Source organism: Monodon monoceros, unplaced genomic scaffold (assembly GCF_005190385.1).
Source record: "Monodon monoceros isolate NGI ecotype Baffin Bay Population unplaced genomic scaffold, NGI_Narwhal_1 Super_Scaffold_11, whole genome shotgun sequence".
NCBI classification, from domain to species: domain Eukaryota; kingdom Metazoa; phylum Chordata; class Mammalia; order Artiodactyla; family Monodontidae; genus Monodon; species Monodon monoceros.
Window position 1 is genome coordinate 105,694,158 of NW_021703767.1, and position 15,238 is coordinate 105,709,395.

The window sequence follows — 15,238 nt, forward strand, 5'->3', positions numbered from 1 at the left end:
TAGCTGTACTGGAACTATTTTATGTATATTATATGATTGAGCAAATGGGTAAATGTATTAGTGTTGTTAGGAGTCCAGGTTCTCCCTTTACATAAAGGGAAATACAAATATGAAACAGGGGAGGACAAGGAAGAATTCTGTGGTTTGGATTGAAATTGGAGGTATCAGTATGACTCACACGTTCTTCAAAATATTTATCTACTTACCTACCTACCTCTATTTAACTATCTAATCTAGCACTGAAAGGTCCTAGAAGTAATGAAATCGCAGAGACAATGAGCATATCACATGTCCAGACCTTGATTCCTAAAATACCATTTTCCTCTAAAATGGAATAGGGTAATTTGAAGAAATGGCTGATGCTGGAAGTGGGACAGGGAAGGTATAAGATAAGCCTGAAACATCTTGTTGTGTCAGAAAATGAGGACGTGCTTAAAAAAAAAAAAAGGGGAGTATGTTGAAAGGACCCAGAAACCATCTTTAAAGAAGATTCTCTGGACATATCTGTGACAATCTGAGTGTCAAAATAAATAAGAAAAGTAACTGATAATAACCTAGTCATGAGTCTTTGCTCACAATAAGTAAATAAAATAAGAAAGAAGGATGGGCTTTTCCTTATAGTGGAATGCTGGCTGCTAAATATAGGGGGAGTGGTAGAGCTGGAAAAATCTCAACTTTGCAATCATCAGGCAAGAATCATCAATGGATGTCGGGGCACCAACCTTCAAAAGTTCTGTCTAGAATTTTAAACAGACATAGACTTTATGGGTAGTACACAAGTTTGTGAGAAGAAAAATAAAATGGTATTGGGGAGTAAACTATAAGAAATTTAAGCTAAGAATGATATGCTGGACAGTTCCCAGGAAAAGTTGGCAACATAGAAAAGAATGATAGACTAAAGACTGAATCAAGGGCTTGAGAAATTGTGACAAATAAATGAATTGGCCCTTGAAGAGGTTTCAGGGAAACAGAGTCCACCTATCTTATTCTTCTCTCCATACACTCACACTTGTTACAGATAACTATATATACCAAGAAGAGTCCATAAACAGAGTACAAAGACAGTGCAACCATATATGTGTTCTTGTGACAAATATACTGCATGCCATTTTTCTTAACTCATTTAAATTTATATGGCTTTCACCCTCTCTTAGAACAATGCTAATTTTCTATGATAATCCAGATAAATTTGAAAAGACAAGAAGGGTACATTAAGAAGAGATTAACTCCAAATGTGTGGGATGTTCTTCTCATTTTAATGTTACACCATATATTTTTTTAAATCAATCTATTAGAATCTATACTTTAATTGTATTTGGTATGCAGCCAATTCAAAGAAGGGGTACGTGTGCTAGAAGACAAGGGTTATAAGTATCTGTTCAGCTGGAAAGTGGAGAGACCAAACCTAAGGAGCCCACAGTTGCTAGACAGACAGGTTTCTTTGTGCTCAACCAATGAATTCTTAAGTTCACTTCCTTCTTAGGCAGTTATAAAGAATATCATTGACTTTACTGAATATTATTAGTGTACAAAGCAATATATATGTGTATATATGTGATAATATGTATTCATGTATTCATATTATTGTTAATAGTTCACAGTCAGTGGGTCAATTTTACAATGTCAAGTTACAGAATTTGAATGACTTAAGTAAAATGCATTAAAATCATCTACTTCCACTACCTGTTGTACTAATCATGGCTCTCTCACCCCTAAAATGCCTTATCTTTGAAATACATTTGATATATGTGACCCAGATAAAATGAAACATAACTCAGAGTCAAAAATGGAAAAGGTTTTAAAATACTTTTAGCTGAAGAATTCTTTGTTCAGATGAAATCTTATTTTAAAAGGTTAAAAGTATACAAAATAACTAAAAGTGGGAACTATTCTGGCTAAAGTGGGCAGGGGAATTCTGGAGTACCACCTGTTTTCGGGAGACTTCCTGGCAGCCCAAGGCAGTTAGAAAACCAGTGCTGCATAAGATTATAAGTAGAGTATAAATGCATGAAATTGTCACTGAATGTAAGTTCATACTAGTGAGTATTAAAAAAATATGGAATTTAAACAAAAAAAAGGATCTAACTCATCTACTGATGAATATGAACCAAGTAAATATACAGTCTTTTTATTAAATAGTAATTTACAAGAGAAGTATAAAAGACAGCTCATTTTGGAACTATGTTAGCTGTTCTTCCTTGTTATAAGCTGTCAATTGATACTGGCATTAGATATCTTAGATTAATATTTTTATTCTGATGTCCACATGTATGTTCTAAATATCATGTGCCACAATGAAGTGATAAACAGGGATTCAAGAAATAATTTTTAATAATGAGAATAACAATATTATTTAATTACTTCTAATCTGGACACATATATATACTTCAATTTTTCTAACTAGTTTATTATATTCTGCTTTTAATAATTAATCTGTAATTTTTAGGATGATTTTATCATTTTTAAAAAGTCTAGGTTTCCTCAGTTTCCTTTAGCTATTGAAAGAAAAACCAAAAATCCTTTCTAACTCTAAAACTACTATAAATAAAAATGAAGCTGCCTCTTGCTACTGTTTGCTTTGTGGGAGCAGAACAAAAGCACATTAATAGTTAACAAAGCTACAATATGATATACGAATGAAGTCTTGCATTAAAAAAGTACTTAGATTGTATTTACAAAAGAATCTCTATCATTAATTATTCAACGTTTGGATTTGACCAGAAACCAGAGCATGACTTTATAATGCTCTGTTTAAATGAACTACTTAATGTTGTAATGAACACTCAATGTGGTGAGCTCAATGAATTTTGGACCTGGTATAATACAACAGTTCTTCCAATTTTCTGATGAATTGACAGATTTTAATGTTAAGTCAGTTGGAATTTTACTTGTTTTAAAAATGTTTACTTAAACCAAAAATTTTGCATCTCAATTATTTTATATTCTAAAACTGAATGTAGTTTAAACCAATGCATTATTCATAAAGCAAAGACATCAGGAAAAACAAAGCTGTGCACTTCTTTCAAAGCAGTTAAATTGCTAAAACATACCATATTTATGCATGCAATATTTGATTGTGTTTTTCTTAAAACACAAGCTTGTTTTTGTCAGATCAAGATTTGCCAAAAATTCTACACCAAACACTTTTCTTTATAATTAAAGCAATCATCAATCCAAGGATTGTCATCCATTTTATTTCATCTCTACATCAGAAAAAAATGTAATTTAAAAAAAATTTTAATTCCCTTGAAATGATAAGATAAATGAAAATGTAAGTGCCTTCACGTAATAACAGTAAGCTGACCCTTTGGGAAATGGTTGACTTTCTCAATACAAGGTATTCAAAGCTCATTCAAAAGTGTTCATTTAGAATGCAGATATCAAAGATGATGCAAATGTTCAAGAGAAAATTAGAACTTACCAGATGTTCTAATACAGCTTTGATGCTTCCAGATTCCCTAAAATAGAAGAATAAAAGTTTAAAATAGTTGTTAAACCCTTGTCTGCTATAATTTGTTTACCTCAAAAATATTTTACAAACCCTTATAATTTTTTCATATATCTTTCCTAATGTTCATAATAACATTGTTTTTAAGGACAAAACAATTTCCTTACGGAACAGATAATTTATTTATATCTAATAGTAGTACTACCGCTAAAATTGGTATTCGTCTAGTAGAAAGAATGTTTCAGACTTTTCAAAGTCAGTGGAGAACAAAAAAGAAATCAAATGTGTTATTTTACTATTTGCACACTGTCTTTATTTTACATTAGCTATTTCATTAGAGTTTATGTTTCTTCAATGTTTATTATGAAAATGTTCAAACATACAGATTCTTTCCACAATCTAGAGTCTACAATTGACATTTTACTACATTTGCTTTATCAAATATCCATCCATCAGTAGGTGCATTTTTATATAAAAAATGGCCACAAAAAGAATGTTTGTGAGTACATAGTTAAATAAGTCAATCTTAAATTTTTTCCTAGCATGAATTTTATCAACTTAGTGCCCACTACGAATCAGAACCTAAGACTATTGTAATATTTAAAAGCAAAAAAATCACCAACGGAAACACAAACATCAAATATCACAATATATTTTAAGTATTTAATTTCTTGCTTTTCACTTTAAAAAAGAGTGATGAAACTAAAAATACAAATAACTGTGCAAGTAGCAAAGATAATTTAAATACACATTTGGTGAAATATGGCAATAGTGAGATATTTTTCCTGATTTCGGTCAATGCTAATTTATTAGTGACAAATGGACTTTGACTTTTCTCACTCCAACAAGCAGTATTTGAATTCCATCATTAACATCATGCCTTATCTGTTTTAACATAAAATTATACTTCTACCACATTGCAGAAAATAATTATGAAACATCCAACAACAGTACTGCATTCATGATGTTTAATCTTTTCCCCATACCTCTTTCTTTCTCTAAAGGGGCCCCAATTTTATTTCTTTTCTCTTTATTTTGTCTCCAATTTTTTTTTTGCCAAAACTCTACTTACTTCTGTTTCCTTTGTCTTGCTATACAATCTTTTCAAATTTCCCTATCTTTTCCCTTTGGCTCTACTGCTTGAAAACTATACTCATGGCTTCCAACCTTTGCTCTCACTGCCCAGTCTGGCATCCTGGGAATAAATTCCACTGTCTACTGATTAGTACTCATCTTTAGCCATTCTCTCTTCTGCTTTCTGCTTCTGGCAATGCTATATATTCAACATTTAAAAATTTAAGGATTTCTGAAACTTATTCTCTGGATGTAGTCCTAATGAAAAATGACAGAAATAAATTGTAACAAGGTGTCAGAGAAGGCCAATAGCTACATAAATAATTATTTTTACCTTTATTATTATAAAATTAATGTATTTGTTGGAGCTGGAAGTCAGATGAATCTTTAAGTTTTCACAAGGAAATTCTCATATAACCATTTGTGCAATTTAAAATTTAAACAAAAAGAATAATACATATAGTGAGACATCTGACAGTGTAATATGTATTTATGTGTATGTATACAGGTTACAATAAAATTAAACCTTCCTCCCATCAGTGACTCCCAATTCTCAATCACTGGTATTAGTTATTTGTTTATCCTTCCAAAGATAGTCTATGCATGTGTATGCATGCTGCTGTGTGTGTGTGTGTTTCTCTTCTTCTTCTTCTTCTTCTTTTTTTTAACGCAAACAGAAGCATAATATACACACTGTTTTGTACCTGAACGTGGCAATCTATCTTGGAGCCAAGTATATTTATACTATATAATACACATCTACTTAATTTTTCCCCCATGGCTACATTGTCACATCATGGTTCTTATTAGAAAATAATGCTGCAATATAAAAGAACAAAAATGCTCAGATTCAAAGTACAAGTCCATAATTCATTATCTGAAACCACTGGGGTTAGACACGCTTCATTAGAGTATTTTGGATTTTAAGAAAGGTAATAAGGTACATATAGTGTATGTCATAAAACACTGACAGCAAGGCTTGAAGAAGCATCTCATCATCATACATATTAATAATTCTGAAAGAAACATATGAATGTCCACACAAAGTGGGAGAAACAAAGACTATAAACAGCCTCATCTCAGGGTAGGTTTTGCTGTCAACTGACTTCGTCATAAGCTTAGGGAAAATTTCCCAGTTTTCTGAGTTATTTGCAGTTTGGAATCAAGGATAAGAAAAAGAAAGAAAGGAAGGAAAGAAGGAAGGAAGGAAGGAAGGAAGGAAGGGAGGGAGGGAGGGAGGAGGGAGGGAGGAAGGGGGAGGGAGGAAGGAGGAGGGAGAAAGGGGGGAGAACAGGGCGGGGGAGAAAGCGGGAGAGGGAGAATGGGAGGAAGGAAGGAAGGTTGGCTAGGTATTGCTTTGTTATGTTTCCAAGCGATTCTTTAAATTAAATAATTCTAGGAAATATGCATTTTGAATGGCATGCCTGAAAGAAAACTAGACATCAACATTGACACTTGCCCCTTTCCTTTGCTACCAAACGTAAACAAATGTAATCAACCACAAGGTCTTGGCTATCCAACGTCCTTAATTATCACTTAGATTTAACCACTTCTTTCTATCTTCACAGCTATGTCTTATTTTAGGCCATCATCTTTTCTCTCCCTGATGACTGCAAAGCTTCTTAATGGGTCTCAGTGACCCCTGCCTTGCCCCATGTCAATTCATTCTCCATAATACATTAAGATCTTTGTAAAATGTAAGTTTGATTATGTCAATTTCCTTCTTAAAATCCACAATATACTACTACACTCCAGTTTACTAATTCCCTCTGTTATTTTGCCAAAGCTATTATCACATGGAAAGTGGCAGCAACAGCTATAACAAACTACTAACCTTGCTTTAATCATCACTGAACCACTCACTCTCTCTACCTGAGATGTTCCTTTTGTTCCAGACTCCTCTAATCCTCCTTATCTATCTAAAATATAAAAACATTCTTCAGAACTCAACCTAAACAAAACCTCCACTGGGGAAACCTCTTTTCCTCATAAATGAGGTACTGAACTCTCCCCATGTGTTCATATCACGAAGTTCTCACACTTTATTATAAATACGTCTTTACTTTCCCATTGACAACCACTAAAATGAAAACTCCTTGAGGACATGAATTACATCTTTCTAATTTTTATATCCCAGCATCTAATACAGTGCCTGAATCAGAGTATGTATTCAACTAATAAGAGTCTGACATCTAACCATCATTAAGACAAGCTTAGATAGAGAGTCAGTAGCAACCATCCCAGGTCTCTGGGTGGTCCTACCCAGCTCCATACCACTCAAAGAAGGCAACTGCAACAGTGAGTTGCTGTTTGGAAGAACAGTTTTGGGAGCTGTGTGTATGTGTGTGGTGGGTGGTAGGTGGTTGTTTCGCTTTGTTTTGTTTTGGGTTGTTTTTGATAAAGTAGGAAGACACAATGGAAAAGTGGTTGACTGAGGCCAGAGTAGAACAATTAACCTGGAGGAGCACAAGCCAGAGCCTAGACTTTCACCCTTCTCCTTAGATTAAAATGAATAGCCAAGGCAGCTGAATGTTGCAAGAAAATAAAAGAGAAACCCACAAGGAAAATTTTAAGATCTTTGAGGGGTGTAGGCACAGGAACAGAAAAACAACAAAGAAAGCAACCTCATCCAGAGAAAACAGATTGAGCAAGAATATAATAACATATTCAAAGATAAGGGAAGATTTTTAGAAACTAAATATGAAAAACAGTTATGAAAAAGAATCAATATGAGATAATGAGTATTAGAAATACAATAGTTAGAAACTCAGAGGATGAATTGAAAGCACAATAGCTACAGACCAAGAATAAATTAGTGAGCTGGAACATGGGGTAGAAGAACTCTCCCAGAAAGCATAGGAAAGGTATGAAAGACAGAACAAACAAGAGATAAAATTAAGAACAGGAGTAGAAGTATGAACATCTATATAATAAGAATCCTAGAGGGAATGCAAAGACAAAATAAAAGAGAAGAATTATTTGAAGAAATAATGACGAAAATTTCCTCGATATAGAAATATTCAAATCTTAGATTGAAAGGGTACACACAACAGTGAACAGGACAGCTAAAGAAAAATCCACAGCAAAGCATAATATAAGGATAATTAAGACTGTAATATTATAGATCAAGAGAAAAGTCTAAAAGTTTCCAGAAAGAAAAAGCATACCCCTCCATAAAGGAAGACTAGCACTGACATCAGACTTCTTAACACCAATGCTAGACGATGGCATATTAACTTCCAAGAGAAAGTGTTTAAAAAAGAAAAAGAACTGTAAACCTAGAATTTATATTTAGTGAATAAACTGTTATTTACATTAAAGGAAAAATAAAGCAATTTTCAGCATACATAATCTCAGGAAATTCAAAAGTTCTTAGGAATGTAATGCAATAAGAAGAGAAATAAAATCAGGAAGAAGCAAGAATATAAAGCAAGTAAAGGCTGGCATAGTACATAGTAACTATTGTAATCTTAGTAATCAGTGACTAAAAAGAAAACTAAAGAAAGGTCACCTAACAATCTAGAATTAAAATGCCAGAGAAGGGACTTCCCTGGTGGCGCAGCGGTTAAGAATCCGCCTGCCAATGCAGGAGACAGGGGTTCGAACCCTAGTCAGGGAAGATCCCACGTGCCGTGGAGCAACTAAGCCCGTGTGTCACAACTACTGAGCCTGTGCTCTAGACCCCGCACGCCACAGGTACTGAAGCCCGCGCACCTAGAGCCTGTGCTCCGCAACAAGAAAAGCCACTGCAATGAGAAGCCCACGCTCCACAACGAAGAGTAGCCCCCTGCTCACCTCAACTAGAGAAAGCCCGCATGCTGCAACGAAGATCCAATGCAGCCAAAAATAAATAAATTTTTTTAAAAATGCCAGAGAAGATTCTTAGATTGGGTATGAAACAAATCCAGCAATGTGTGATTTACAAGAGACAAAAAACAAAAAGGATCCAGAAAGGTTTCCAAAAAAGAGATAGTAAAAGATATAACCAGGCAAACATGAATCAAAAGAAAGTTGGGGTAAAATGACTTTAATGACAAGATATATTTAGGCCACTTCCCCCTTCATATATATATTTTTTGATATGTATATATCATGCGATATACATACATAAAAGAAGGCCATTCTCTTCTAGTAAAAGATACAATAGATCAAGAAATTTTCATTTATATCCCGAGGGTTTGCATGTTTGTAAAGCTTAATATGTATCATAGATTGGGACACCAAAGTTTCAACAAGTTCTTCATGAAAATCAGTTTTCTTTACTTAGTCTTACTTTGGGCAGAAAGACAAGGAAGAGTGGCCATCTCAAAACAACGCAGATAAAGCATCATGAGTACGTAAATACTACATTAGACAGCATGATGTATAATCCTGGTTCTAGAAGCAAAACAGTTGAATGAGCTTGGGTAATAATCCAAATTCTCTGAAGCTCAAATTGTTCACCTATGATGTGAAGATTTTTTAACATTTGCTTTACCTAACACATAGGGTTGCTGTGAAAAAATAAGCAAGATAATGTATATGAAAGTACACTATAAAGTGTAATGTGCTATAGAAATGTTATTATGGTAGATATTTAAATACAAAGTCTTAAGAGTGGTTCCAAAACTCTTAATGAATTTTTTTTAAAATAGAGAGGCAAGATTCAAGACACTGACAGAAGGATCTTGCAACAAATGGGATAAAGCCTGTCCTCTTTAGTGGTCTGTCTCTTGGGTTGTCCCTGTCATGACTTCATCAATATTTGTGCAACTCCTTTTGCCCTGTGCTGAAAGCAGACTTAATTCAATTATAGGTCTCAAAACTGATAAAATGGTCCTGAAGTGGAAAATGGGAAGAGATTATTGGCAAATGAATAAAGATTTGTATCGAACTAACACACAGGAGTACAGCAGGTCTTTTTTTAATCATTCCCTGTCTTAAATCTTCTGGGAACCATGAGTTTCCCTTCCCCTCATGCAGCACATCGATTTCTGAATTAGACTGCAATATTAAATAATTAATATACTTGCCATGATTGATGTTTTGCATTAGTTGAATATTAGGTTATCAATCAAAATCCACTTGGTTTAATGTAATAATATTGAAAAAGTGTCACGGGCTGTTCATCCAATTTGTAGTTGAGGCAGCACAGATAGTAATGTTGGCATAACACGAGGCTTTAAAGCAGGAAATTCAGTGGCTCAACATGTATGAGGCAGACATTTTGAAACTAACTGGGAGAAGACTGAGGTTGTCCTAAATAAACCTTGTGGCACCTGTCAGTGTCAATGTTAGTTCTCCTTCCAGTAAGAAGCTGCCATACATCAATCATACCATGGCAGGCAAGAAAAGAAATTAAAATAAAGCTACTGATTTACCTTTGTGGCAAACAGATTTCATCATTTTGCCAAAGGAAGCATGCTCTAAATCTGGAAATTGTTGCTATTATAAAGTTTATATAATCTTAAGAAATTTCTAAACATAGACTAAGATTTTTTAGATCTAATCTTACTAGGAAGGGATTAACTTTTTTTTTTTTTTAATATGAGAACAAATTACACCAAAGTGATCATTCAGGTTTTATAATGGTCTAAGGGAATCTGGTCAAGGAGCCACAATTAATAATGATATTTATTTTGAAAAAACAGCATTCCTTTTGATGATGGCATTCTCCTTTCTCTCAATATTTTGTATCAAAATTGTCAAACTACTACCTTAGAAAAATATTTTTAATCACTTGCTTCTCCTAGTACCTAGTAAAAGCAAATTTTTCTCATCATTCCCTATTAAATCAATCTAAAATCTATTATGAATTTACTTATAAAAGTAATATTTTACAACATTAAATAAACAAAAGACATCCAAAAGAAAAGTAAGTTTTTGGGTGGGAAGTAGAAAAGTAACAAAATAAATATAAACCAAAACTATTTCATAAAGCAAGACAAAATACAGTATTTAGTTATAAAATAGAAACTATAATACATGTAACTAAATAAAGTAGCATTAATGTCTCATTTCACTGACCAAGAAATAAAAGATTAAATGTATTTATAAACAGTAATGTATTGATATATGTATTAACCCACATAAAATACGCACATATACAATAATTATGAAAAACAGAGTTTAACTCTTAATAAAAATTTTTACAGGTTTTTTGGTTATGAACTAAGCATATTATTCACTTTTAAAAGATTAGTATGCTGCAGTTTTCTACAGCTATAAAAGATAAGATCACAGTTAATTTTGTACTCTTTCTCATAAAGCAAAAATCTATGTGAGCTGTTTTTTTTTTATAATGGCAGTCAAAGTTTTTAAAAGCCTGAGTTATAAGTTATAAAAATATATACATCTCCTATCTCAAATTATAATTGATAAATTTTCACACGTATAAGACCTTTTTCTGTTATGTATCAAATGTTATGATGAAAACTTTGGTAATACTATAAATCTAAGAAAAACTTGGTTCAAATTCCAACTCTTATACTTAACTAAATAACTCTGTCAGGATATATACCTTCTCTAATTTGCTATTCTTAAGTTCAAATCAAGGATTAAAAAGATAATCGGCATGCATATAGAAGTCACTCAATAATTACTCGTTCAATATGACAGACTAAATAATGGACTGTATTCTACTTTCAAAATCAAGAAACATCTTTACAGATGTTAGCTTTTTTAACCACCTTAAAATCTGTTTCAACTGTAATACCTATAAATGAAAGTCAGTCTACTTTTCAAATAAATACAAAGAGCTTGGCCCAATGGCTAGCATCCAATAAAAATACCATGTATATCTTGACATAAGAACATTCTTCTATCCTGATCTCTTTGAAAGGAGGCAGAATTAAAAAGTACACTGAAAAGAAGTAAGCAAAAATAATTTCTTAATTACCTAATTTTTTTTACATTTTACCTCCAATAACAAAAACACAGACTATCACCACTAAGTTCCAAACTAGAATTCTTAGTTTCAACTTACTAGGTTTGGTTAGAATTCTCAGCACTTTTCCCCTGACTGGAAAATATCTTGCAAATTAGTGGATCTAAGTGTATATTCTTTGGTTACCACAGTTCAGAATGGTAGTTTTCAGACATTTGCTTTTAACAGGTAGTTATTGATCTGACTGATTATTATTTGCAATAAATTCTGCTCTAGAACTTATAAATCATGTGCACAGACAAGTGTACTATGGTTACTGAATTTTATGTGTACTGTTCTAAGATTCTTTAATTAGGTTTACAAATATTAGTGAGCATCCATTACATCAGGACAAGTTTAAACTGAACATATTAAACAGCTGAGGACTTACGATATACACTGAGCTTATTCCAATGGGAAGGTGAACACTAAGTTGGTATGTATCATAAGTTATTTACAGTTATTCAGGTAAAGAAGTTCTGCATGTCACAGAAAGGGCCTACATGGGAAAGAAAAGAGATTTCAATATTTTTCAAGTTATGCTCTAGACAACAGTCTCAGATGTAGAAAAACTAAGAGAATTCATCACAAGTATATCTGATCTAACAGAATTGCTAGAGGAAGTGCTTCAGACCAAGGGAAATTATACTAGAAAGAGACCTGGAACATCAAAAATGAAGGAAGAGCAACAGAAATATATTTATTGAGCACCCTCATACCTAGGCTCCATGTTAAATTCTGAGTAGATAATAAAAACAGTAACAACAAAATAAGCAAACATCAACAACAAAAAGTACCTTGGATGTTTAAACTGTATTGTCAAACCAAGACTAATGCATGAAATAGTTAACATCCAAGCCAGGCAGTGAAACTGCATGTGAACATGCTACTTATCTGCTATTTCCACATGCAGCACTAAGGTTCATAATCACTGACAATCTTCTTTCCCACTGAGGCCAAATGTAGCTCAAGAATCTTTCTCAACACTGTGCTCTAAGGAGTCACTGCCAGTTGTCTGCAGTTAGCAAGTGAGGTACAACCTATTCATCACCACTCCCTTCAATCCATGTTCTTGACCTAAGTTCAAGAGAAGTTCAGAAGAAGGAGAAATTGCCATATGTGTTGGAATGGTTGGGAAATATTTAAATGAGTAGGGGTAATTTTAGCTGGATCCTGAAGGACTGACTGCATTTGAGCAGAGTTGGTAAGCAGAAAAGAAGAGGCAGGAAGAGCAAGCCCAAAGGTCCCATATGACCTGTTAGAGGTCAAGTAAGGATAGTAGCCTGCCCAGAGTAGATGTATTAAAAGGTCATATTTCTTTTAGTCTTTAATTTTAAACAATTTTTATTAGGTAAGTTTTCTGGACTATCATGTACTGTTGTGTCTGTTGTTTAGTATGGGGAGGGGGGAGTGGTGAAGAAAGGAAAACCTAATGGGGCAGTAGAAGCTAAAAGCTATATGCCCTGGCCAAGCAGTGCATCCTGGTGTGGTACTGCATCCACCAGAAGAAGGGACAGCTTTTCCTAGTATGCACAAAGGTGCCATATGGACTAGCAGTCCCACAAATAATAAATGCTTATTATAGAAAAATTCAAAATCACATCTGGTTCTAAATGAAGAATAAAATAAAAATCACCTGAAATCCCACCAGCCAAGATAATACCTCAAGGTATTTTAGTATTTTCCTCCCTTCATATGTGTACACACAAACACACTTTTTTCTTACAAATATGGAATCACCATTGATTTGTTATGTACATAGCTTAGATTTTTTCACTACTTAATTATATATTATAAATAGCTTCTCAGATGTCAATAAATATATTTACATATAATAGTTTTACTGTTTACATACTATTCTGTTCATAGATGTACAATAGGTTAACATATCCATTAGTGTTGGACATTTGAGTTGTTTCTGATTTCTTATTCTAAATAAAACTAGGATGTAAAAAAAGAATAATTTGATCATTAGATTTTAAAATCATTTATGAATTTTATATTATATTATGTTTTGACTTCCATTCATCCATCCTTGTTTAAGATGTTACTGAATAGATGATCAAAAAATTAGGAAGTAAACTAACAAAGTGGAGGACACTTAATCCAGGAAATGGGGAAACATCATAGAAGAGTCGTGAAGAGAAACCGTCCCAAGAAGAAGGGGAAAGGAAGTCCCAGAGTGACAGCTCTACAGAAGGCCTGGCTGAGCCTGGGACAGGAAATACAAAAAAAAAAAAAGGCATGAGAAATGTTTACATACTCTAGGAAACAAAAACATATACAAGGAGCCATAGTACTTGGATCATCAATGAATGATATTTATATAGTCATATTAATGTAAACACGGGTCATAATTCAATAAAAAATAATTATAAGATGGTAGAACAGGTGGGGTAGGGACTGTAAAAGAACTAAAATGTCATCCAGCATTACAGGCTTTTAATAAATAATGCCTGAAATTGACAAATTGATTATATTTAGAACAATGGAGAGATTCTGCCAAGAATTAAACTTGCCTGCCTCTGGGAAGTGGGGTAACAGCAGTCAGGGAGACAATAGGGGATTATTGTTTAATTATACCATGTTGTGCTACTGACCTCTTAAACTGTATGTATGTGTTAATTTAATGGAAGTTAAAATTAATCTTTATTCTTAAAAAAAATAGAGAACCTGGCACATCAGTGGTGCTCAAAAAAATAGAAGCTGTCTATTCTCCTTAAAATTCTGAAATACATCTGAAATGTGTTCATCATTTAGGTTTAGTTCTCCCAAAAAGCAGGGTCTGAGACAAGGACTTGCAGGCAAGTGGTTTATTTGGGAGAATGATCCCACCGAGTTCAGAAGAGAAGGAACTGGAAGAATGAAATACGGAAAGAGGAACAACTAAACCAAGCATGTGTTATTAAGCTGTTATGCTTCTGTGGGCAATTGGAACTCAGTCCTGCTGAAGATCCTCTGAAGAACTGTGTGTCTCATAATTGTCTGAAATTGCAAGAGAGAAGTATTTATCCCCCAGCTCTGGTCTGCTGTTGGTCAAGTTTGCCCCACAGAATGTTAACTCCCTAGCACTTCAGACTGCCCTCCCATACTACAGCAGGAAGCCCAGGGCAGAAGGCAGGCGATAAGTGATGCAGCTGAGTGAGGCATGGTCAGACCACACCTGCACATAGCTGTTTGCTGACGCAATGGCCAGAAGTGGAATACAGACTGAAAGGAAGTAAGCTGGGGGACAAAAGATGACCAACATGTATGGTTAGATGAATATACATATGCAAATTCCAAGCTACCTCTTATTTACCCTCCACAGTCCCACTTTCCCCTATACTCCCCAAATCTAAAAATACCTTTGGTGGGGAAAGGGGGAGAGGAATAAATTTGGAATTTGGGATTAACGGATACACACTACTATATATAAAATAGATAAACAAGGACCAACTGTATAGCACAGGGAACTACATTCAGTATCTTGTAATAACCTATAATGGAAAATAATCTGAAAAAGAATATATATATATAGAAAATCAACTATACATCAATAAAAAAAACTAGGATGTAAAAAAAGAATAATTGATCATTAGATTTAAAAATCATTTATGAATTTTATGTTATGTTTATTTCACATGGAGGACTGGGGGAAGCAATTTTTAAAAGGAGAAATAAACCAGTATATTTCTTCTCCAGTACTTAAGCCTAAATAATTTAAATTTATATAATTATTACATTTGCATAAATATAAATTTGGATTTAAATATAAAGTATAGTTATCATTTATAATATTTAAATACAATTAAATATAAATTTCTCCTTTC

The 15,238-nt window shown here is 33.5% G+C and overlaps 1 protein-coding gene across 2 annotated transcripts in view; it reads right to left on the minus strand.

Moving 5' to 3' along the window:
- RSRC1 (arginine and serine rich coiled-coil 1) overlaps positions 1 to 15,238 on the minus strand; it is a 452,043-nt gene that overhangs the window by 228,370 nt on the left and 208,435 nt on the right. For both annotated transcript variants that reach the window (XM_029214049.1, XM_029214050.1), the window contains exon 5: positions 3,422 to 3,458. In XM_029214049.1, the coding sequence (XP_029069882.1) occupies positions 3,422 to 3,458 (37 nt within the window). The remainder of the gene's footprint in view (positions 1 to 3,421; positions 3,459 to 15,238) is intronic.